Below are 26,441 nucleotides of genomic sequence, written 5' to 3' on the forward strand. Positions count from 1 at the left end.
TAGAGCCTACTTGGGATTCTCTCTCTTCTGCCTCTCTGCCCCTCCCCCGATCATGCTGTTTCTGTCTCTCTTTATATAAATAAACCCCAAAAAGATTCTTTAAAAAAAAAAAAGTGTTGATTGACAGCACACCTGAGCAAGCCAGTGTGTGAGCTCTGCTTTTCTTGGCTGGGGAGGAAGCTAAGGCATAAAGACGAGCCATGACTTGTCCAAGGTCTCCCTGCACATCATGAGTGGCCAGCCCAACATGGGTTACAGAGACGGGACATTAAGCCCCGCTTGGCAAGGTCACTGGCATGGATTTCTCAGTGGGAGGGCCTCCGCTCTGTTGTCCACAACATATACACAGGTTCCTCAACACAGTCCCCTTTCTGGTAACGGATACTTCCTTGTCTTTCATGCTATGGGTCCTTCCTCTGCTTTGTGAGGCCTTAGCCTCATCTGGAGCGGTTGAGAGAGTTGCCGCACATTAGGAGGGGCCCAGTAAGCTGGGGGGCAGAGCAGGGGGAACCCACGCTCACCTGTCCTGAGCTCAGGTGGTGGCATCAGCCTGGGAGTGAGTGTGAGAAGTGGGAACTTCTTGGGGCACCTGGGTGGCTCAGTCAGTTAAGCGTCTGACTCTGGGTTTCAGCTCAGGTCATGATCTCACAGTGAGTTCAAGCTCCAGGCACCTGACAGTGTGGAGCTTGCTTGGGGTTCTCTCTCTCCCTCTCTTTCTGGCTCTCCCCTACTCGTTCTTGCTGTCTCTCTCAAAATGAATAAACTTTTTTTTTTTAAAGCAGTCTCCATTCTAATTTTTTTTTTTTTAACATTTATTTATTTTTGGAAGACAGAGACAGGGTGTGAGCCAGGGAGGGGCAGAGACAGAGGGAGACACAGAATCTGAAGCAGGCTCTAGGCTCTGAGCTGTCAGCACAGAGCCTGAGACGGGGCTCGAACTCATGAACGGTGAGATCATGACCTGAGCTGAAGTCAGACACTTAACCAACTGAGCCACCCAGGCGCCCCTCAAAATGAATACACTTAAAAAAACAAAAAAAAGAAGTGGGAACTTCTGTGGTTTCAACCGAAGTCCTTCCCTCCCACTTTACAGATGCCAGCATATGACCTTGTCATCCATTTTGTCCCTCCAGAACAGGACACAGAGTAGGAGAGAGAAGTCTGAGAGCAGTGCATGAGACTGGCTCACTTCTTCCTCGCCGAGGGATTGTGACCTAATGCAACCATGGTAAATCTATGTCTTCCTCTATCCAAGGGCCAATATGGGCTTTTCTCCCCAAGCCTGAATTTTTCCCATTCACCTGATCCACCCTACTCCCGACCCTTTCTAACTTGGGCCAGCACTCTCCTGCTGAGTCCTGGAGTGCATGTTCTCCCCTCGCTGGCCACCTGGTCACCATGCACACAGGGCTGCAATTGCCTGTCCTTCCTCAAAACCCGATTTAGGACCAACGACTGAGCAGGAGCCAGGATTGGTCAGAATCTTCTCACGTGCCCTGTAGCTCAAAGCTGTGTCACTAGCGTGTCTTGTGTAAGATCTTGTCCTGCTGTGTAAAGACGTGGTGTCACTTTCTTTGATTTACAACCATAGGCCGAAAGTATGAAAAAAGTTTGCAAGTGGGGGGAGGGGAGGTTCTCCGTTCTTGCATTTATTTAATGAGCAGACACCTCCTGACTGCCTATCACGTATAGCGATCATGGTCCAGCCACCTCCCTTACCGGGCTGCGCTCACGAATTGGCATGAAGAGGGGAGCATTCAAGGGATGGATTAGGTCGTACGCGTGCCTGGGAAGCGCCTTTAATCCCTTTATATCTCCTATGGTGTCATTCCCTAATTACCCTGATGCTAAAAAGGTTTGCTAATGAATATGAACACTCAGAAACCAAAAGCTCATCCATTCAATACATAGATGTATCGAAAATTGCCAAGCAATGTCACTGCCTAAGTCTGATACATACATATTCAGAGGGTTTGAGGGAAGTCTTAAATCTAGTTAAACAGCAAATGCCAAGGTACAAAGTGGTTTCTCCCCAGCAGTCCAACTCTGCTTCCTGCTGTGTAGCTGGAGATTATACTGAATCCAGGGCACTCTTTAGAAGCATTTTCCTCGAATGACTTAAATGTGTGTGTGTGTGTGTGTGTGTGTGTGTGTGTGTGTGTGTATATATATGGTAAAAAAAAAAAAAACCCCTTAATCCTCCTCTCCCTAGCTTTACATCCCACTGTTCTGAGTAACTGATCTGTGTGAAAACATTATCGGTCTCATTGTAGCTAACCCTCTGAGTCACAGGGAACAGCTTTTAAATTGTTCATACAGTTCTTATCAATCAGCTGGGTCTGTGTAAAGGAACTAGAAGTATGGAAACCTAATCACTCCCTCTGTGAAAAATCACCATGTCTCCTTGATCAGAGGAAGATCAGAGCACAGAAAGCCTCCCCACCCCCCCCCCCCGCCGCACCCCCCAGATTTGCACCATTTCCTGGCTATTTCATTTTAATCAGGACGTTGCTGAGCTGATCTATTAATTCATAAGTCCCCTGGGAAAGCGTGGGTGTTATGGATACATGTCTCAGGAAAGCCCAGTACCAGATACTCCCATCAGTGGAAACTCATGTTGCAAGCATGCTGTTTGCATGTAATAAGATGGGTTTCCTTGGCAAACTGCTCAATCAGATACACAATCACAGTGGTAGTCGGGAGTCAAGGCACACGTTTTTGGGAAAGCATCATGGTACTTTTATTGGGTTTCTGTATTCTTCCCTTTGTTATAAAAGAATGGCATCAGAGTTCAATTTACAGAGAGAAATGAGGAAAACTAAAAATGAGCAGGAAGGAGCCCATAAAACCACCCAGGCTGGTCATTCAGTGAATCCTTTTATGGTTAGTGGATGTCTATTTACTGCCTTCTACCAGGTCATTATTCTTGGGGATACTTTATCTGACAAATTGCCACTGGGTAAAATTTCCATCATCAATGAAAAATACGTAGCCTTTATAAGACAGAAGTACTAGGTGTGGAGGTGTGAAATGTGTCTTATCTGCTCTTCCTTTTTGCTACGTGCAGTTTGAACGCTTCCCTTTCAAGCTTTGGCTGATTGACACAGACCTGAAGAGATTTACATAAGCTGGACTGGAGGAAATTCACCCATATCCAAATAAACCAGATGATCACAGTGTAGTTCTCTTGTTATACTGGCTTACTTAGCAGGAAAAAAAAAATTAGGATATAAAATTGGCAGTGATTTTACCAGAGGAGACTAAATGATTTGGTCTGGCCATGGAGATAGGAAGGTTAGTAGATGGGCACACACAGAGTCACCTTATTGAGTTATAAATCAAGTACCATGAAATGCTCTCATTTTTAAGTGTGGGATATAGCTTTTGAATGTATTCATAGACACCAAGGATATAATGGAGAGCCCCCAGTTCATTGTCCTGCAGCTCTGAGAAACTGAGGCATGCCACACAGATGGACAGTGGCTAAAAGGGGAGGTGATACCCACTTTGGAGGTGCTAATGAGAACCAGTCCATTGATTTTGGCCATGATGGGTAGAAACTCGTAGACAAAAACCCTGGGTTTCTGATCGGTTACAAATGAACATCCAGCTGCTGGGTGCGGAGAGTGCAGGAAAGGAATGGATGGGGCAGTGTCCCACGGATGGGGAGATATGGAGGATGAGGTTTACTTTGAAGGAAGGACTGGGGGAGTTTATGGAAGAGTGTGAGAGTCTGAGGTGTGACAGTGATTCTGACCACTGCTAACCCCTGGGTGCTGACAAATAACTTTTATAAATGACTTTTTCAACCACTTCCTCTAGCAAACAAGAAGCTGTTATTATTATGTTGATTTTGAAATTCACTGTTATAGAATTTTCGTGCCTTAATGAGAAGGCAGATCCAACTGGTACGTGATGATTAACGCAATTGGAAGAGTGCAAACAAGAAATAAAGTAAAGCTACTCCGAATGCTTAACCCCAATAGGCAGGTTTTGCTGATTTTCCAGAAAAAAAAATTCATGGTTATCTCGAGACAAAAATATTAAGCAAAGCTCAGTGTGGATAAGCCTGCCCTTTGGTAAGAGAGGAAAAGTCAATTAGTAATGTCATTTGTTTAAAACTATGCCTGCACCTGGTTCTCATTTGTCCTCCAGCTGAGAAACCAAAGACAACTTCTTTTTATTGCTTGTGGTCAAACAGCAAGTTCATTTCGCCATGGGATGATCAAACGGCCAGCCTCCCCCGGCTTGAGAAGGTTTGCCTTTCACTTTCAACTTGTTCAATCATCATTAACTCTGAAAAATGTCACATTCCATTTGTGCAATGAAAATTTCACCACTGGTGACCGTTTGGGTGAAGTTTTTGTAGGCATGGCCCTAAATCTTACAGAGCACCTCACACATTCTCAAGGTCATTTGCCCCGTTTCCTTGTTTAATGACAGTTGCCTAAGATCCCAGAGTCTGTGGCCAAGCATAGGCCACTTTGAAGAACCTTTGTGTATAGGTACATATTTCTGTCTCTGAGATGGAAGGGGTTCACTGGGTGATTCGATGCAGGCAATTTAGCTGAGAAAAACCAAGATGTGTGCATGTGAAATGCACACGTGTGCACACACACACATACACACACACATACACACACTGGGGTTTTTACCAAGTGAAAATAAGAGTCTTCTTTACTGGGGAGAGACCAGTCAAGACCACTGGATGCACAGCCCTTTTAAAGCAGAGTTGTTTTTTGTTTGTTTGTTTGGGTTTTTTTTGTTTTTGGTTTTTAACTCTGGGAAGTTAGCTTCCCTGGAGAAGCTGCAGTACCAACTTGGGGAGGTTCCAGAAAGTTTCTGGAAAGGAGAAGTAGGCTTCTTTTTTAACTTTTGCCTTCAGGCTTGAGAAATCTTCCACCTCCCTTGTTTATTATTTAATTGTGTACCTCCCCGTGCACCTTCTGCAGAGAAGTTCTGGAATGTAAATCCCAGTGAACGTGGCATGGGGCCAGATCCCTGACAGGCACTCTACAAATATGAATTTCTGAGAGTGGATGTCAAGCAGCAAGGCTGCTAAATTAAGAGGTCACTTGATCCAGAGTCTTAAAGCATAGGGTGAATTGAGGCAAGTCCAATAAATTTTACGCCATTTGGCAAGTAAGTCATTGCTAAAACAGGCCCCAGTTACAGGTCCTGATTAAATTCTCAAGGTCAAACCCAAGAGCATGTACATACAGAGTTCTCCAGAGCCGTAAGTGCTGAGGCGCTAACATACTGTTTTAAATAGTCTCTGAGAAGGGCATCTTGATTTCTAGCTCTAGCTTAATGCCCAAGTTTCGCTGGGTCAGCTGCTGAAATAAAGAGTGGGTTATCAGCGGGTCTGGATTATAGGCACATAATCTTGATCTTGGTCTCTCTCAATTAGCTCCAGCTCATAATATATTAGAATAGTTATTATTGCTAACATCCAATTTTTAACTGTCTAATAGACATTGAGGGTAGGAGAGAGGGCAAAATAGTCTAGTGATATTTTCCACTTCCCCTAGCTAATGCATAGACCAGACCCTTGGTCTAATGTAGAAATGTGTGGCTCCTAAAATATGAAAGAGTGTCCTGCCATTTTAATAGCTGGGTTGAAATGCCTTCCTTTTAAGAAAAGAGATTCCAATATTAGGTTATTAACTGAAAAAAGCTTGTGTATAATTTCCTAAGAGATTTTTTTTTTATTCAAGAACTTGGATATGTACTTGGTATTCTTCTAAGTGCTTTAGAAATCTTAATTCATGTAATCCACATAGTAATTTCAAGAGGTAAAGTTACTTACCTAAGGTCATGGCACTACTCAAATCTAGGAAGTCTGGGTCTGTATCCATTGTACTATGCAGCTATATTTTTTCACAGAGACCTCGCAGAGTACGCAAGCCAAATGCCCACGTATCTGTTGCTTCAACTGGGGCAGAGGGTATGCAAAGCGAAAGTATTGTCTCACTTCTCAGGAATGGGAAAATGGACAGCAACTTTATAAACTTCCCCTTTCTCCTCACACTGCTTTCCCATCTCCTGTCTCCACTTCATGGAGATCACTTTTCTACTGTCGGCTCCAGAGTGAGCTCGTGAGCCGTTTCTGTCTGTGTCACGCACACACATGCACACGCACACACACACTTACACATTGCTCCCGCTGTGCTTCATTGAGCTGCGTGGGGTTTGTGATCTGGGCATCAAAGCAGACATCATTTGCTCATTAGAGCTAAGTTTTCAGGACGTGCCCCAATTACTGACCTCCACTAACGGCCTGGGTTTGCGCTCGACTGCAAACTTGAAGTGGCAGAGTTCACAGTAGCTGGTGTTTGAGGATGACAGCCAGTGCTCCAGGCAGCTCCGATGAATTGTCCCCAAGGTCCCTGTGCATTCGCAGGGAGAGAGCAAGTCCTCTTGGCTGCTGCCCTCGTGGCAGATTCTGCACATCGGCCGGTCATTGAAGGGGCTGCAAGAGAAGGAGGGGGCCTGCTGGTCACCAGGCTGGAGACCATCACCAAGAGGATGGTCCTCTGGCTCTGCATCTCTCAGACCCTCCCCAGTGGCAGCTGCTCCAACAGACACTTGCTTTCAAACCCTAGATGTATGCTCTGTGTACATGGGGGGGGGGGGGTGGTGGGGATCCTTGGGCATCTCCCTTCGCCAATATAAAGAAGCAGGGGATGTCCCGGGGCCAAAAGTGGGTGAAAGCGAGCAGTGTGTTATTTTTGTCTTGGACGTGGATGTTGTTCAGGCAGACTCCCGATCGAAAAATAAAAACTACTCCTCACCCTTAAAAACAGAAATTGTTTTGAAAAGACACCAACTGTAGTTTCCAGGCAAACTTCGTCTTTTGAATCAAGCCAGGACACTTGGAAAAACTCACGGGTTCTTTTCCTTTCTCCTTCCGTAAGGGTGGGAGAATGAGGGGTGGGAAATTAACTGGCAGCCAGCCCTCAAGCTGTTGCACAGAACTGAGGTCTGAGCCAGAGCCGTGAGCTGAGTGGCAGGTGATCCTTTGAGCTTTCCTAGGATGCTAAGGATACTAAGCTCAACGCAAGTAATGGGTGTGTCCCACAGAGGTGGCCTGAGTCTAGAGCTCTGCCATGAATTTAGAAAAACCAGCCCTGCGCATTTCTTGAAGGCATACGGTGTGGTGGTTCCTGAGGCAGGTTCTGGAGTGGTGCCTGGGCCTGAACCCCAGCTCTGGTGCCTACCCACACTGGCTAATTTGGCGCGATTAATGTCATGTCTCTGTATGTTAGTTTCCTCATCTCTAAGACAGGCACAAAGAATGGTGCCTTCCTCTTTTTTTTTTTTTTTTTTTAATATGAAATTTATTGTCAAGTTGGTTTCCATACCCAGTGCTCATCCCAACAGGTGCCCTCCTCAATACCCATCAGACACCTTCCCCTCCCTCCCACCCCCCATCAACCTTCAGATTGTTCTCAGTTTTTAAGAGTCTCTTATGGTTTGGCTCCCTCCCTCTCTAACTTCTTTTTTTCCTTCCCCTCCCCCATGGTCTTCTGTTAAGGTTCTCGGGATCCACATAAGAGTGAAAACATATGGTATCTGTCTTTCTCTGTATGGCTTATTTCACTTAGCATCACACTCTTCAGTTCCATCCACGTTGCTACAAAACGCCATAGTTCATTCTTTCTCATTGCCAAGTAGTATTCCATTGTGTATATTAACTATAATTTCTTTATCCATTCATCAGTTGATGGACATTTAGGCTCTTTCCATAATTTGGCTATTGTTGAGAGTGCTGCTATCAACATTGGGGTACAAGTGCCCCTGTGCATCAGCACTCCTGTATCCCTTGGGTAAATTCCTAGCAATGCTATTGCTGGGTCATAGGGTAGATCTATTTTTAATTTTTTGAAGAACCTCCACACTGTTTTCCAGAGCGGCTGCATGAATGGTGTCTTCCTCTTGTGTGACTGGGAGGAGAAGTGACAGTTCAAATCAGAAGCTTAGAATAGGGACCAGCCTGTAGTACATGCGTAGTTAGTGGTAACTATTTCCGCTCGCAGAAAAACTCAGGTCAGGAAAAGTCCAATGACACGGCCCTCATCAGGGAAGTTAGTGGCCGATAGAGGGCTCAAACTGACATGGCCTCACCTCCCAGTGCACACTGTGTCTTTGTGAGAGGACCATTCCTTTCTGACCGACATCTTCTTATATTGCTTCTCATATTTTTCTTTACTGGGCATTAGGTTTTAAACTATGTTATCACTGTATGTGCCAACCCGAAGAACAGCCTCTGCACCGGTCCTCACCCAACCTAGACCCATCCCTCTCTTTGACACCATCTTTGGTCCAAATGGAAATGGCCATGGAAGTAACTGCTGTTTCCCAAAGACCTTTCTGGGATGATCCTGGGAACAAGTGAAGGTTTCAAAGAGGAAAAACATCTTCCCACTTGCCCGGAAGTGGGATCCACTCATGCTCAGGGCTGAGAGAAGAAAGTTTAAGGAGTAGAGTTGACTTTGTCTCTGACTATTCCTGGCCTCCTTCATTCCCACTGAGCCAAATGCACATGAAAGTCGAAAATCGTCTGGTTTACCTGAGCACCTGGTAGGACACGTGAAAATGCCTGATCTGTGCGCCTGCGCGCACGCACACAGACAGACAGACAGACACACACACACACACACACACTCACACAACTGGCTCATAGGTCTAAGTCAAGCCCATTCTTCTGATTAAACAAGGTGTCTGAAGGCCTCAGGGTACACCCGGTCATCTGTCTCAGTTAGCAGGTGAGCAATGGTGCTCATTGCCTCATCATATTCTGAGTCCTAAACCAATTGTTAGAAGCTTTCCAAGAGGTGGGAACATATATATTGACTTTCTTCTACTTTATCCCTTTGCTAGCTGCACAGATTGGCAGAGGGCGGTGTGTGGGGAATGTTTACAAGATGCATGAGTGTGTAAGTCTGTGTCTGGTGGCTTCTGTGTCCAGGCTGGGGTAACGGAAAACGCTGTGGTGCTACCCACAGTCCTGCTGCAGTTGCATGTGGGCCTGTATCTCTACTGTAGGGCTTGGTTGCGTTCCTCAGACAAAGATAAGCAGTCAACATGTGAGTTACTGGCCCAACCTTCCAGAATCAGGAGTGGCGGTGCCGGCATCTTAGGGCAGGTCCAGTGTTGACAGGCATCTTACATTATTAGATCAAAGTTGCACGTAACTATTCTGCAAGAAAGCCGGAGAAGCCAAGGAGCATGTATTGGCCGGACAGCCCATGGCTCTCAGTCTGCCACCAAACAAGGGGAGAGCTCCAGGGACCAAGTGCTGGCCTGGATAAGCCATCTCGGGGCTGCTCAGAGCCCACGACCTTGTTTTGTTTCATCATCCAAGGGAGACAAGCTGTGGGGGCAGGCACGGTATGCTGTGAAGGATCAGGGGTGAAGGGCCCATGGGGCGCAAAGGAGGGGGCAAGAGAAGTGCCCCCACTCCCGAGTGGGGACATACCACAGAAGCGACTCACCCAGGAATAGTGCTCCCACCAGGCGGTGCTGATTAGCACAAGCACTAGGAAGGTCACTTCAGAAGTTTTGCCCACAAGTCTAATCACTTTGGCTTTGTCACTGGAATTCAGGTGCCTCCTTCCCTCCTTTCTAACAAAGAGCTACCTTTGTTAGCACATGGCGACAGAGAGTGTAATTTACCATAGCATTGTCCAAATAACACAGGTAAAGAAAGCCATCCTGTGTCCTGTGGGATCCTTCCCTGCCTGGCTCTCTGCAAGTGTTTTAAGTGGAGAACTCAGGAGTGTGGATTTTAGCGTTACACCCCATTGCTATAGAAACGCTGATCAGAGAACTTGTATAGTTTTTTCTTCCCTCAGCACCTCCTCTCACCTGACACAAAGCCCTGAGGACTGTTTACATTCCTTTTAGCATCCTGCATCTGACAAAGAGTGCTCCGGCTCTGTTACAGATTCATTTATTTAATAGCGGTACTACCTCTGGGTGGCAAGAGTCCGCACTACTGTTGACAGCAGCTGCCCGTCCTTGGCCGAAACTTGCATGACATACTGCGGCTGCCCATTCACGAGGCTGCCACAGTCGTCCACGGTCTTCACCACGGGCGCAGCCGAGCTGGTGCAGTCTGGCAGCACTTCCGGCAGGTGACTGCAGCGGCTGGTTGTCATGGTAACAGACAGCAATTACTCTGCTAATGGCTTCCACGTTCATACAAGATTTCCATCTAGGAGAGATCAGAAAACAGTTTACTTGGGCAGGGCGGTTAATAGAAAATGGAGAACTACGGGCCACCAACATCGCCGTGTCATCATTTAATAGGAATAACATGGGGAGCCTAGACGTGGTGCATTATCTTGTTACCATGTAACACGTGTGTGCACACACACAGAACCTACAAGAAACAGTGGATGTGGTTGTGAACAAGATGGCAGGCATACGTAAATAGCAGTGTACGTGAACATTTAGGATCCCTGCTCTTGGAGGGGAGAGGGCGTGATGGCTCTGGAGCCAGATCTGAAGAGGAGATAGGCGGTTCTCCTGCTCTGTGCCAGAGAAGCAATAAGTCTTTGTTGACACTCTCTCAAAGTTACTAGAATCTTTATTAAAACCGCTCGCAACTCTTTTTTTCTCGTAAGCAATTTATTTTCCATTCGGCTTCATTCTGAGATGCTAAGATTAAAAAAAGAGAGTAAGGGAAAGAAAAAAGAGACTTTGGCCAAGTAGCACCTTCTAGGACAATATTTGCCAAAGTGAATCGTTCAATTAATGTACCACATTTCTGACCATTGCCATATCTGTGTCCCATAATACAATTATCTACTTAATATATCTTGACAATTAACTTCCTTTAAAAACTTAACCTATTTTAGCCTTGTCTTAAATAGTTATTCATGATAAATGATTAGTTGGATGAGGTCGTTATATTTTTTCCTAATGGACATCACAATCAAGACATTAGAATTGAGTTTTTGTTAGTGGAATACCTAAAATCCAGGACACTGCATCATCATAGAGGAACGCAAGAAATGATGACGAATGAGCTCTCTACGGGCTCTTAAAATCCGTTCTTAGTAAAGGCCTTGCCTCCCTGACACACAGTCTGTCACAGGGCCTGCAAGGAATTCTGTCCCCAATCAGTGTGGTGGGGGCTTGAACCAGACCTCAAATTAAAAGCACCCAGATGCACCGGTGTGAGCAACCCCACCGTATCCAGTAACAGGTCTGCATGTGATACATGAGAAACAGACATCTTTACAGAAACTTGCAGGCGTTGAATCTCACCTCTAGGAATATGGCTATTTCTGCCCAGCCTGCTCATCTCAAGCTCTGGAGCCCATGACAGCCCAGACTCTATAGACAGAGGCAGGATTGGTTGACGGATGGAGTTCACATCAACAACCAGACTGGATGGTAAAGGACCCAAATCAAAATAAATCCACCTCACAGCCCCCGAAAGATTTTTGGAATTCCTCAATGGGTTGCTTTCTCCTAGCTGTTTCTCCTGGTTATTATACAGTACTTGACTCCTATGGGTCTGGGAAACAGGATCATCCCAACTTCCAGAACAATCTGCATCTACTGGATGTTATTAGGATGAGAACATAGTGCTTGCAGGTGAACTTGAACTGACACTGTCCCTCCTGAAAAGCACATGTCAAGGAGCCTGGCCATCAGGGGCAACTGGACAGGAACGGAATCCCCTCCTTGTGCTGAGGTGTCTGGCTGGCCTTGCTCCAGCATGTTCCTGTTCCTGTCCTTGGCCGTCACCATTGCTCTTAGTGTTTGTGATCTGGCCTGTCCTGGGAGACCTCTGGAAGCCGGAAGTGAGGACGGGGTAGTGGACAACCAGCCCTGGTCAGAGGCCCGATGTAGGGGCACAGGCAGGGCTGTCCCCACATGTTGTCGTCACCTCTCTGGTGGGCTTTCCAACCACCAGGCACTGAGCAGTCAAGGACACACCCGGATAATTAGCCAGTGTGGTTTTGCTTTTTATTTTTTATTATTTTTTAAAAGTTTCTTCATTTATTTTGAGAAAGAGAGAGAGGGACTTTGAGCACGCGTAGGGGAGGGGCAGAGAGAGAGGGAAACAGAATCCCGAGCAGACTCCGCGCTGTCAGCCCAGAGCCTGAAGTGCGGCCCAAACCCATGAACCATGAGATCATGACCTACGCTGAAACCAAGAGTCGGACACTTTACCGACTGAGCCACCCAGGTACCCCTAGTTTTGCTTTTTAAATACGATTTGTTGCCTTTGTTTGTTTGTTTTTAATACTGTAAAAGCCAGAAATGTATGTTATAGAAAGTACAGAAAAGTACAAAGAAAACAACACGACTCACAGATGATCCCACCACTTGGATAACCACAGTAAACTTTCTGGGTGGATGTCTTTTTAATTTTTGGCAGGGTTGACAGGGCGGAGTTGATTTGTAACTGAGGCCAGATTTTTTTTTCTTTTTTTTTTTTTTAGTAATTGAGTTATAGTAGCTCTCAGGCCACAGAACAAAAGGATGTTCAAAGACCGACTTCTAAAACTCTGTCGAATCCCCCTTCCCTATCCCTGCTCTTATAAAACCCCATTGACGTGATTTTAAATTCTAATAATGCCTCCTAGTCACCAAGTGTAACTTCCTGGCACAGCTTTCTTGCCTCACAAGGCAGCCATAGATAAAGAGCCAGGGGTGTGTTGGCAGGAAAAGCAGACACAGTGACCTTGCCGCATGGAATCATTATGTCTGGATGCATTCTGTGAGTCTATTTTCAGGTTCTGCATAACTTCAACTCCTAGGACCAAATGCTCCCTCCCTATGCTCGATGGCATGGGAAGGAGGCGGAGGAGAGATGCACAGAGGGAGAAGATGAGACCCAGGCAGTCAGTAATTAAGCTAACTCTAGTGACGGGATATCACTCAGGCACACAATGTCCCCAAGTTCGTTCACTTATAACCCAGATTAAGTTCTCATCAAAGGAAGCAATTCTAAATATATGACCTAAATCTGCAATAAAATGCCCTTACAAGAATTCACGAAGTAGAGTTCCCTTTAAACTTATTTTATATCTGTAATTTCACTTCTGGGTGATATACTTCATCATTTAATTTCCCTTCTCAAAGGCAAAAGGGATCATCAGCGGTCTGATCAGTTCATTTCATTCACAGTGGGTGCTGGGCACGGAGTTGAGCATAAAGGGAAGGAAGGCTCCTCTACGTTGCCTTCTTCTGCAAGCAAGCCCTGAACCCAACTTGGGATCTGATGGATACGATGCTCCAGTCCAGCACTCACTGAATACACCACCATATTCACAGACCACCATGCATCAGAGTAATCTTGAGATACCAAGCCTGGCATGCCCATAATGAGTTCGCACACTTTGAAGAGATCATGTCTTTTTTTTTTTTTTTAATGTTTGTTTATTTATTTTGAGGGAGACAGCACAAGCAGGGGAGGGGCAGAAAGACAGGGAGGGAGAGAGACAGAGAGAGACAGAGAGAGAGAATGAGAATCTAAAGCAGGCTCCAGGCATGCTCAGCATGGAGCCTGAGGTGGGGCTTGATCCCACGACCACGAGATCATGACCTGAGCCAAAATCAAGAGTCAGACACTTAATCCACTGAACCACCCACGGGTGCCCCTACAAGATCATATCTTGAATTGAAAATTGTATAGAAGGGATTATGCAGAGCATGGGCACCTGAGATCATGGTGGGAAGGGCTAAATTGGTTCTGACCCCACAAGAGTGGATCTAGTCATCTCCCCAGGTGGAGGAGGAGGAGACTGTCCCCAGTCTCAGTCAAAAGGAAGCACAGAGGCCTAGACCAGGCCTGGGGCAGGACTGGGCCTGTGTAGGCTGCATGCACCAGTTGGCATACATATGTTGCACTGGGGGCAGTGACAAATGGCCCACTGCATTTCCCTGTCTCCTTTAGGGCCACCTGGGAAAACAGCAGGCTGTTGCTGTGGACGCTGGAAAGAGCTGAGCTGTCGGTTTGCAGCCTAACTGGGCTTCCACTGGTCTTTCTGCAGACTGCTTTCTTATCAACACTGCTGCTCTTGTGGGAACATGTCTTCCTGGTTCAGCCAAGAATTCTGCTGTCTGGGATTGTTCAGGACAAAACCACAGTGCCCGTGGGGGGTGGTGTGTCTGTGTAAACTTGAACATCAGATTGCACTGGTAGGGCAGGTCCTTTGTTGGCCAGGCTTGACACCTTGTATTCTTTCTTTCTCAGGCTGTGAATAGAACATGATTTGGCATCGGCCAAATCCATCTGCACAGAGTGAAAAGGAAGGCGCTAGGTGCAGGAGAGGGAGCCGGCAAAAGAGGAGGGAGTGGCTAAATGAATGAAAGCCTGATGAGACCATTGTGAAGATTAAAAAGGCCTGTTTGTTAAACTGTGACCCCTTTAAAGGACAGTACAGGTTTTACCAAAGCAAGAACCCAGCCGGGCTACGGCTAATTGCTGCCATGTTTCTGAATGGTCTGCCTTTGGTAAGTGATTTCCATGGGAACATGGCTGGCACCACGAGGATGCGGCCGGAGGATGTGGGGGAGGGGAAGGCAGGGTTCCTCTGTTCACCTCCTCAGCCCCCCTGGCCCCAGCAGTCCCTGAAACCTCCCTGGGGATCACAGAGTTCCGGGAGGAAGCTCTGTTCTCGGAGGCAGGGCACCCACGCCTGCACCTTGGCTCATTGCTCACCTGGCTAAATCACTTAGCCTCTCAGCCTTTGGTGAGATCTCTTGCGTATTTGGAATAAAGGCACTAATATTCCTGAGCCACTTGATCGGGTTGTTTGTGAGGCCTAAAATAATACATGTGAACACGCTCCGTAAACTGGGATGACCCGCGTGCAGGAGACTATTGCCACGTTAACCTTAATTCCTGCTCTTTTTTCTAGGCTGAGTTGCATCTTGTTTCTCTCTTTGAAAACTCCCTTCCCCTGTGGCTCGTCAGTTTCCACCATGCTGTACCTCTGGATCATGCTTGAGCTCTGACGTTGTACTGCTCCGTCTCTCTTGGTGGGGGAGCATGAAGGGACCCTCTTCCCTGAACATCTATTTCTCTTCCTCAGCCCTGTCTCCTTCAGATCCCTGCACACAGGTTGTCACTTGTCCATGATGAATGTTTAGTGAAGGTATGTATTATGTTTGAGATATTTGGGTTTATTTGTTACAGCAGCTGCCATTATCTTAGCTTATCTAGTATGTGATAAATATACTAGGAAATAAAATGCAAGCCACGCCCCCAAGTGCCTGCTTCTATCAGAACTGTATTTTCAGCGGCAGCTCAACTTGAATCTTTTAGTTGTAGGACAACAAGATGTCTGGGGGAGGAATCTGTTATGTTGGCACTTCTGTTTGGGTGTACAAGTTATCATGGGGTTTAAAGGTGAAAACAAGAGCATAAGAGTATGTGTGTTAGCTGGCACTAACCTGGTCAGGAAGGCTGCCTGGGCAGTGGACTAAGCAGGCCCAAGCCTGGAGAGGCAATCTGTGGCAAGAATGGACCTCCAAATTCGATGCTAGTAATTCCTGAGATTTTTAAGAAGCACGCTCCTCAGGTCTCAATATGTTCTAGAAGGGTGCCCTGTCACTCTCACAACCAGAGTCGGTCCACAAAGCAAATCCAAGAAGCAAATGTATTCATTCTTTTGTCCGCTCAAAGAAATATTTTCTGAGAGATGACTAGGTACTCCTTCGAAGTTGCTGATGGTGTAGTGTCCAGACCTTTCAAGCCAGGCTTTGCATTTCTTGAGGAATGTTTCCCAGACCCTCTTCGGGGCTGCAGAACCATGAGGGCAAGGCATCTTTCCACTAGCAATCATGCCTTTGCTTACTCGGGGGAAACTGCCCTAAATTTGTGGGGGGCTGGAGGATGGAAATGCACAACTGAGGAATGGCTCGATGGCTTTCTGCTCCCACAGAACTGCACATCATTCACCCTGGTCCAGGATTCAGAAGGTGGACCTCAGTTTTACATGATACTTGCCTCAGGAAGTATCTCTAAAACGTCCCTTCGCCTTCCTAGAGGGGCTGCGTACTCAGGGGGGCAAGGCCTCCAATAATGAGACCAATAAGCGGGCAGGACAAGTCAGTTGGTGATTGAAACGAAAAAAAAAAAAAAAGCAATAAAGGCTGTCCAGGAACTTCCCCCTCTGAGGGAGACTTTTAGACTCTGAATTCTAAGAACAGTCTCTGAGAATAAGAATGCTCTTTGATAGAACATTTCCCTGGCTTTTGAGGCATGTTATAACCAGGCAGTGCCGTGCATGCCTGATGAACTGACTTGGGAGTATCTGGAATGTTCAGACAAAATGAAGGCAGGCGGGAAATCACACACTGACCTTCCTTTCCAATGAAAATGGAGCAAATGACTAATTTCAAAACCATTAACATGTAAAAGCGGCATATTTCTTCTGAGGACAGGGCACAAAGGCTCTCTAAGGAGATTGCTGGGACATGATTACCAGCAACATTCAAGTTTTCAAAAACACGCCAAGGAGGCTATTCACTAAGAGTGGGTAGCGGTAAAGTAGCTGCTTCATTAAACTGAAATAGCCTCGGCAGGGCTGTGCTTACAGACCCACGCTACCAAATTATACGTTTCTTTTCTGGATGCTTCACTGACCTCATTATGTGGAGCGGAGGGTTTGTCATTCCAAATAAAGTGACCGTCCAAGTCTTTACAAACATGTCCGTCAGGCGCCTCATGAGACTGCGCACTGCCACACCGCCTGGCCCAGTGGGTTAAAAAACAAAAAAGCAAAAAACAAAAACAACAAAAAAAAAAACTTGGCTTTTTGTTTTCTCATTATGCTCCGCTTATGTGCACACTGTCACACTTGCATAGCAGAGTAAGCAGGCGAAATGCCGGTTTCCGAGCATTAAGGAGGTTTTGATGTGGGGGTAAAGACACTTTCTTGAGGAAAGCGTAAACACCGGTGATGAATCAGGCGGGGGGAAAAAAAATCCAGACTAGCATGAAGGCAAGTTGGATCCAGGGAGTTCCAATCACACAGTGTCTTTTTGAAAGTGACACACGGAGTTATTTATCCCTTCCCTGTTATTAGTTTTGATTCTCCATCCATGTTGTTATTTTTGACTTTCAGCCACAAGAAGCACCAGAAGTATCAGGCTAATTTTTTTTTTTTCATTTAAAATTACTAATTTTCTCTTCAGGCAGGTAAAATCCTCTCGTTCTGCTGAAGGCAAATCAAGTAACAATTATAGTGTTTATACATATTTTTTCCCCCTCAAGAAGTACTCATAAAATTAATTCGGATTTTGGAGGCTATCCATTTTTTCATTTAATTTTAATTATATAGATGAAAATGGCAATTAAAAATCCCACAACTGCCTTGTGTGTTCAAAGACACAGCGGCAGCTGAGTCACACTTGCAAGTGACAACAGGACCCGGGACACAGACCCCTGCTTCCCAAAGCGGGAGTGGGCGTGGGGCAGGGCTCTCTGATGAGTTCTGGGGACCGGGGAGCAATCAGGACACATCAGAAATGTTTAAGTGACAAGTTGAAAAACCACAGAGGGGAGCAGGCAAAAGAGAGTAAGACATTCCGGGACATCGCAGGGAGATGAAAAAGAAAAGCGTATTCTTCAAATGACATTCAGCATGCCTAGCACCCAACAGCTGCCTGTCTAGCCTAAGGAAAAGTGTGGAGGGTACAACATGCTAACCAGGATATCTGGTGATACAAGGGGTAAATGTTTCAGCTCCAAAGGAGGGCAGAATAAACCCTAAGAACCAGAAGTCCCCGGTCTGTCGCTTCACTCGTATTCATTTTCTACCAGCATCCAGGTGAATGTCCACCATAAAGGAAGTTGTACCTCACTCACCTTTTCTGTGCAAACAGCCCTGTGCCCGGTGTGTAGGTGTGCCTAACCTCAGCCTCCCACCCCCGAGAATAAAGCCAGCTGTTAGCGTATTTTCAGCCCGGGTGCCTTGGGGCTTTCACCGTCTGCATTTCACCAAGACCATGGGGAGGCTGCACTCTTGCCCTCTCCCAGGGTCTTGTCCAAGCTCTACGTTCTGCCAGGTTCTGGGGGCCCAGGCCTCACTTCAGGCCCTTGAGGTCCCAAGAGACTTGGCTCCATTACCCTTGGCTTCGGCGCAAGGTTGACTTAAGTGACTCAGCGTGGTGAGGAGTATTAAGGCAAGCACAGAGTAAAGATGAAAACTCTTTGGATCTCACTTTTCAGCCCTGTCTTTGGCATTACAGAGGGACTCCCTATCGTGTGCTTCATAACATTAAAAGCCTCCCAAATTCCACATGTGCTCATTATCTCACATGTGCTCTAGAGACATGCCGGAGTCTCTGGGTGTCTTTGCATTGCTTTTGTACATATTTGGCTTTGGGGTCAGGAGCACTCTGGGATGGTGGGGGGAAGGGGACAGAGCCCTGGCTTATAACTGCCACCCAGCGCTTATGAATGGACGAGACTTACCCGGCGCTAAGCCTCATTTTCCTCCCTGACACTGAGGACCTGGGATAGGTGTGTGCCTGGCATGTGGAAGGCACTTGGTAACAGACAGTGCTTAAGACTGTAGTGCAGCAGGGTCAGCTTACAACAGCTGGGGGCCAGGGAGGGTGTGAGGGATTCCTTCCAGATCCCTTACCTGGCTCATCCCCTCTACAAGCCCTCCTTGCTACCCTCGCATCTGCCCAAGCAAACATCTCACGGAAGCACAACCGCTGACATCTGCTTTGACAGTCTTGTGCAAATATAGCTAAAAAGCACAAAAACATCCCCCTGGAATGACTCTTCTTGGCCCTTCGACTCTGTTCCCTGCCTTTCCGCGACACATACTCACACACATACGCATACATGCAGAGACAAGCCACAGCTTCTTTTTTGGTGCTTCCTGAAAATAAACGGGTCTAGTCTTTTAAATCAAGGTGCAAACAAGCACACGAAAACGCACCACATAGCCAACGGCTGAGTTACCGGTGATCACTTGATCACTTAATCTTTTCACAGGGTCTTCTGGATTCTTGTTCTTCACCCCCTACTGGCAGGGAATGAGGCCTCTTTCTTCCTTCCTACCTACCTCCATGCAAAGCATTCAATGAACTCCTTCAAAGGAATCTGAGGAGTCACTTTGTCCTCGTGGGAGCACATGCCCCCTTCTGGCCTTTGCTCCTTTCGCTGCCTGGCCCAGCTTACCCTGCGTCTTGACATCAATCCCTGCATCTGACACAGCCCCCATCCGCTGGAGTATCGGCTTCATCCAGGCTTTTTCGGTGTGAGGACCAGCCAGCACTGTCCCCAAGCCTCCCGTGCAGGTGAGTATGTTATTTTTTCTTTTTAAGTTTATTTTTAAAATTTACTTTGAGAAAGAGAGACAGAAAGAGAGACAGGCAGAGAGGAGGACAGAATTCCAAGCTGGCTCTCTGCTGTCAGCGCAGAGCCCGACGTGGGGCTAGAGCTCACAAACTATGAGATCATGACCTGAGCTGAGCTGAAGAGTCAGCCGACTCAACCGACGCTCAACCGACTGAGCCACTTGGGTGCCCCAGCCGTTGAGTATTTTTAAAGCCTGTTAGAAATATCGCAGCACATCACGTACATGGAGGACTGTTTTTACCAGAACATCCCGTTAGGCCCCGTGGCCACTTAGAAAGAAGGTCCTGAATCAAATATCTGGTCTGTTCATTTCTTTGTATATCCAGCCCCGCCAAAAAGAAGGGGTGAGTTTCCTTAACCTGATCCAGGCTGTTTGACAAAAACAAAACAACTTTATACTGACACTGAATTAAATTCTCATCCAAGATAAAACAGTCAAATATTATACAGAGGTCTGTCTATCTTTACTTTTAAATTTTCATCTGATGGGTTTTCCTTCAGAACATACAAAAAAAATTACACTATTAATAGCAATAGTGTGAATATATTTTTCTATTTTCATAGCACTATTCATTTGCCATTCTCTAAGTGCTTAATAAATACAGTGGGTCTTTACTGCCTTCCAGGGTGAAAATAACAGTTATGCCCCCACGGAGCTCATTCATTTGCTTTATGGGCTAAAAAATCTCTAGTGTGTCACAAATTAACAAAATGTTCCTGAGGACTGTGTTTTATTCTTGAATCTCCAATTTCACTAATAAATGTGAAAAACACATGTAGCCAGATAAGCCCCTGGAGACCAACCACTGCGGATGCTGAAGAAAGCAAGTTATTCCAGCTAAGATCAGCATTCACTTTTCCACCAGAGACTATTTGTTACCCAAATTCCCCTCCAATTGCTTGATGTAAGGCAATGGAATTGGTTTGCAGTGACTACCCCCAAAAGCTAACAAAACAAGTTTTTCTTTTAAAAAAGGATACCTTCAAAAAATAATCTTTTTTTTTTTTTTTTTTTAAATCATCAGATAATGACCTTTTTCTAGTCACGGCCCCAGTGGATCCACACACTCCCACCTCTGAGAGAGATCTGTTATTCTTCTCCTTAATATTTTCAGCATGAAAAATTTTAAGCAGAGAGAATACTAAGTAAACTGACGTAGATATACTCCCATCATGCCAATTTAACAACGAATCAAAATTTTGCCACACTTGTTTCTCCTTCCCTCCTTTTCTTCTTTCCTGTGAAGATTATTTTAATGTTTATTTATTTTGAAAGAGCGTGTGTGCATGCGTGTGCACGACTGGGGGGAGGGGCAGAGAGAGAGAGAGGGAGAGAGAATCCCAAGCAGGTTCCGTGCTGATATTGGCGTTTGATCCCACCAACTGTGAGATCATGACCTGAGCTGAAATCAAGAGTAGGATGCTCAACTGACTGAGCCACCCAGGCACCCCAGTATGCAACATTTAGATGTCTATTTATGTACCTCTTACTTGCCACCTCCTTTTCTTCTCCCTGCCACTATCTTGCTGAAGAAAGCCACATTCAAAATTGGCTTTCTTGCGGTATCATTTAATTTGTTCCTCTATCCCCTATGTTTTCTGTAAACGTGTAAGTGGCCTTGATAGAGTTCAACTCTTAGGCAACAATAGCTCATAGGTGACACTGTATACTTCTCATTGTATCACATCAGGAGACACCTAATGGGTGTCCCATTTTTAATGGGTTCAAGTGATGGCGGATGATTCCCTCATCCTTCCCCATCAATATTCTAATGGTCTAATGATTGCATCCATGGATGACAGTCGCTTGAAGCCATTATTTTATTTGGGGGCCACAAAATTAAGCCTTCCCAAGTGGAACTTCCCTTCACCTTTAGTAGCAAGAATTCTGGAAACAACTTTCCTTCATCAACCAGTGCAATCTGGTTATGCTGAAGTCCGATTTGCATAGAAAATGCACGATCGCTGTTTAATTCTTTCCTTTGATTGTCAATTTTCAGAGTAAGGCATCTGTGTCTTAGTTACATGGTACAGTAACTGAGTTGTTTTGTTATCGTGTGTATTATTCTTTTTTTTTTTTTTTAAATTTTTTTTTCAACGTTTATTTATTTTTGGGACAGAGAGAGACAGAGCATGAACGGGGGAGGGGCAGAGAGAGAGGGAGACACAGAATCGGAAACAGGCTCCAGGCTCTGAGCCATCAGCCCAAAGCCTGACGCGGGGCTCGAACTCACGGACCGCGAGATCGTGACCTGGCTGAAGTCAGACGCTTAACCGACTGCGCCACCCAGGCGCCCCTATGTGTATTATTCTTGAAGGTCCACCTGTTTTTACTGAAATTAAGGAAAAAAACAAGTCAGGCCACCTCACCATAACTAACCCTCCTTCTCATATTGAGAACTGGACTTGTGGTTTAAATGGACACAAAATAAGTCAAGGGCCTGGTCTCTGCCGCTGAGTGCTCTCAGTAAGAAGGCCAAGCACTGGTTCTCTCACCTGCTCTGGTGTCTGACTTTGTCTTTTTTTTTAATGTTTATTTTTGAGAGAGAGAGAGACAGAGCACAAGCAGGGGAGAGCCAGAGAGAGAAGGAGACACAGAATCCTGAAATAGGCTCCAGGCTCTGAGCGGTCAGCACAGAGCCCGACGTGGGCTTGAACCCACGAACCGTGAGATCATGACCTGAGCCGAAGGTGGATGCTTACCAAGACTGAGCCCCCCAGGCACCCCGGTGTCTGACTTTGTCTTGATGGTTGATGCAGTCTTTCCTTAAGCCGAACTTCCCTCATAGACAGAGGCCTTCTGCATTGACTAATCTCCTGGGAAAATGAAAACAAATCTAAAAGATCGCCTCTTTTGCTTACTGTGACACAGACCACTTGGTGTCACTTGCCCCCGTAGACTTCCGCCATCATATTATTTACTGGATGCATCTGAAAGAAGCAGACTGGCAGAACCACATGGCTTCAGACTGACTAGCTGAGGTCACTGGGCCTGTATCAGTTGGACCTTGTCTGTGACTCATCAGGAAGCCATTCTCACCCAATGAAGCCTGCAGGTGCCATCTGGCTTGGCCACACCCTGCTCCGGGGTTGCGGTAATAACACAGTAACGTGCTGGGCAAGCTTCCACTGGGGGAAAAATACGCACTGTGGGTGAAATCTGCCCATGTAATGAGAAACAGTTCCCCTTTTCTCTTCTCACTAATAAGGGTGAAAACATTTAGGCCATTCATGGGTATTCCCCAAAGAGGCATTTATAAGTCTTCTTTAACAATGGCTGATGAGTGTCTCGGAGACTGACAGGAATCCAGGGTCTTTTTGGCTCTCTAAGAGCAGAGACATTTTCTGCCCATTACTGCCTTGTTTTACTGACAGGCACCTGTCAGTTAGACATTAAAACAGAGTGATAATGGGGAGATAATATGCTGGCTCTGTCCACACACTTCAAGAGGGAAGCACTCAAGAAAAATGTGTATTTTGGGAAACCTAGATGCTCATGTGCCCATCTGCATTTCTATTTAGTTTGAAATTGAGTGCAGAATAATAAAGCAGTGAGAAGAGGGATAACAGGGAGACCCGGATCAGAAGAGCTTCCCAAGTGGCCCTGCAGACACCAGTGTGGGTGTCCTGCTCTAAGCAGGGGGAATGGCTTAGGAAATGCATGCCAGAGAGGAGGAGCAGGACAGACGCTCCCCCCTCCCCTCCCCGTGCCCGGCAGGCTTCACTGGAACTCCCTGAGAGCTGCTGAACCAAGGAACTGGCAGAAAAATATCTTCCAGGACTTTGTAAATGGAGGACTTTCACACATTCTGCAAAAGTGCAAATACCCTCTTTTGAGAGAGAGGTGAAAAAGGAAGTGCACACTATAAATAAACTAATAAAAGCAATTCGATTCCTTCTGAGAATCTTTCTAGTAAATAGTTCTCTGTCAGAAAGTAATATTGTTACTCAGATATTTGGACCTCCGGTAGTATCTTCGGGTCCTGACTTCTTGGCTAATGCGTATCTTCTAGTACATACACACACACACACACACACACACACACACACACACAGGCCCCATATAATACCCTCTTTATTTTCTTCAATCCAATAAAACGTCAATGTATTCAGTTAATGATTATAATATAATGCCATCTTAATGCTAACTAGTCACCATAAAATCTTACCATCGTGGACTTTAGCCATGGAGCCCGGGGACTACTGAAGTGTAATCCCCACTGCAAAGTTGTCCTATGAGCACAACAGGAGGACAGCAGGTGCCGTCACATCCAGTGGCAATGGTCAACTTGACTAGCATAGATGCCAAAAATCACTCGCCTCCCCGCTAAAAAGTGTTGGAATTTTCTTTCTAAAATGCCAAGTGGGAGAAAGCTCTCTCTGCAAAGCTCTCTCTGCTGCAGTGATTCAGCATGTGGGATTTGGAGTTGAACACTGTTGGTTTGAATCCTGGCTCTTCCGTCTACCAGTTATGACTCCTCAAGCTGGGGATAAAATGGTGCCCATTTCATATTTGAGAATGAAATGAAACAATGTATCTAAAGTACACAGCAAACACTGCTGGCTGCAATGATTGGGCCAGGGCCACGGCAACCGCACAGGTCTCCAGGGTACATTGTCGCTTTCAGTATTTCTGTTCAAGCCAAGAGACATTTATTACAGTACTGACACTAATGGGGAGGCAACAAACTGCTTTGACAGGCAGAGTGGGGAAGCAAAAGACAAAAACAAAAACAACTCACGAGCTTAGGAATCAGGCACACGGTTTTGAATACTGGCTCTTGCCACCAGTTACCAGGGCTCGGTTTTGGATAAGTGACTTGACTTCCCTGCACATCAACTTGCCCATCTGTGAAAGAGAGAAAGTGACTTCCTTACAGGGTGGTCGTGCCCTCAGCTGAAGGGTATGTAAAGTGCCTCGCCCATTGTGTGTCCACTCAGTGGTCTCTGTCATTATTATTAGAATACTACATGAAACTCTGGGGAGGGACAGAGGTGGGCCTGATGCATCTTGTCACTGGGTGGTGTGACCCTGGGGATCCTGGGCTGGGGCAGATGGACCAGAACGTGCCAGGGGAACAGCGGGTTGAGACAGAACACACACACACACACACACACACACACACACAGAGGCATCCTAGGAATCTAAAAGAAATTACGTATTAGAAGGTGAGGTGTGTAGAGAGTATTACCTTAAAACATAGCATCAATCCAATACAGAATATAAAACTGTCTCCCTTTGTTTTTGCTGGCAGGCAAATCTGAGGCTCTGGGGAGCCAGATGGGCCATGATTACTCTTGGAACCTTCCCTTTATCTTCCATGGGTTTCCCCAAGAGCCAGGTACCATTGTGGCCCCAGATGAGGTAGCTACCCTGAAGCGTTTAACATGGACACAGAGGAATGAATGGTCCTGCTCTTTGCTGGGGAGGGCATGTCTTTGGACTTTCCTAACAACAGAGGAGACAATTAAACGGAGTCTGTCATTTCATTTCCATCCGTTGATGTCAACACTCCTAAAACCAGGCCCTCACTTATCTTGTTTACACAGTGCTCAGCACTGGGCCCACTTAGATGTTTACTAGGTACATGAGAGAAATACATGTTCTTTCAGTAAAGGAGGGATATGCAGAAAGGGAAATGTCCGACTTTTTGGATATCGGGTTGTAAGGATCTGGACACTTGAAAGAGGTTGAATATACCGTATCATGCTTTTTATTAAGTTCTCCTTTCAAGGTGACATAAAATACGTGTCCTGTTTGCCAGGGGAGAAAATGCAACCAAAGCTAATCCATGATGACGGTGTGTATGTATGCAAATGAGGCATGCTGATTTCTCTAGCTTGGTCTATTCATAAACTGGACTGATTGCTTAGATTTACAACCGATGATCACTATGGTAAATTCAATAACAGAATTTTCTGCTCTAAATGTAGCATTCTCTTCAGTATCTTTTTACAGCCCTTAAGTGGTTTTTGATGTACACGAAACTAAAAGCTTGGAGAATTAAAAATTACACAAATAATGAAGATGAGTTCCTAGGTGAATTACCCATTACTGTGGAGGTTTTTGGATAGTTTCATTAAAAAGAGTAAAAAGGCCATCTAAAGATACTTGTGTATCTACAAATGATTGTAAAGTCATTGTCTTTATTTCTTTCCAACTCCCATAAGCCTCTTTTATTAGTTTCAAGGAATAAAACTCCAATCTGCTTCAGTAAACTGCATTATTTTTTAAACTACAAAACATACGTGGTTTCTTTACATGAGCAATCTTCTTTAATGGCAATGCAGCCATTGGGAAGACCACACTAAAACGTATAGTTTATAGATCTTCCCTCTACCTTCTAGCTCTTCTCTACCTTCTTCTTCTTCTTTTTAAAAACAATATTATTAAGATCTAATGCTTTAAAGTTTTTTTAAATTTTAATTAAAAAAAAATTAACTCCAGTTAACATACAGTGTTGTATTAATTTCAGGTGTACAATGTAGTGACTCAACAATTCTCTACATGACTCCATTCTCATCATGGTAAGTGTACCTTAACCCCCTTCGCTTATTTCACCCATTCCCCCACCTCCCCCGCCCCTGCCACCAGCCCTCTGGTAACCATCAGTTCTCTAGTCTGTTTTTTGGTTAGTCTCTTTTTTTTTATTTATTTTTTTTAAGTTTATTTATATAATTTTGAGAGAGAGGGAGAGAGAGAGAGGGAGACAGAGAATCCCAAGCAGGCTCCATGGAGAGCCTGATGTTGGGCCCGACCCCATGAACTGTGAGATCATGACCTGAGCCAAAATCAAGAGCCAGTTGCTTAACTGACTGGACCATCCAGGAGCCCCTTGTTTGTTTTGTTTCTTAAATTCCACATATGAGTGAAATCAGATGGTATTTGTCTTTCTCTGAGTGACTTATTTTGCTTAGCATTATATTCTCTAGATCTGTCCATGTTGTTGCAAAAAGACCCAATACTTTTTAACAAGTGCCTGGCACATAATGAGCTCTTAAAAATATCTGCTGACTCACTGAATGAATAAATGAATTCACTATCTTAATATCAAATTCTGGATCCAAGTTTAAAGTCATGCAACAAAGG

General features: G+C 45.5%; 1 protein-coding gene and 1 long non-coding RNA gene across 2 annotated transcripts in view; one reads left to right on the forward strand and one right to left on the reverse strand.

The window, feature by feature from the left end:
• MARCHF3 (membrane associated ring-CH-type finger 3) overlaps positions 1 to 26,441 on the reverse strand; it is a 149,097-nt gene that overhangs the window by 26,728 nt on the left and 95,928 nt on the right. Inside the window, exons 2-3 of the mRNA XM_043586695.1 lie at positions 9,976 to 10,219; positions 6,268 to 6,472 (exon numbers count right to left, since the gene is read on the reverse strand). Coding sequence (XP_043442630.1) covers positions 6,268 to 6,472; positions 9,976 to 10,163 — 393 coding nt within the window. The 5' untranslated portion in view covers positions 10,164 to 10,219. The remainder of the gene's footprint in view (positions 1 to 6,267; positions 6,473 to 9,975; positions 10,220 to 26,441) is intronic.
• LOC122486941 lies at positions 986 to 25,879 on the forward strand. The gene is made up of 4 exons (XR_006298278.1): positions 986 to 1,228; positions 13,922 to 15,125; positions 18,986 to 19,290; positions 25,828 to 25,879. It is a non-coding gene; the product is annotated as an uncharacterized LOC122486941 (long non-coding RNA).

Source organism: Prionailurus bengalensis, chromosome A1 (genome assembly GCF_016509475.1).
Source record: "Prionailurus bengalensis isolate Pbe53 chromosome A1, Fcat_Pben_1.1_paternal_pri, whole genome shotgun sequence".
Lineage (NCBI taxonomy): Eukaryota > Metazoa > Chordata > Mammalia > Carnivora > Felidae > Prionailurus > Prionailurus bengalensis.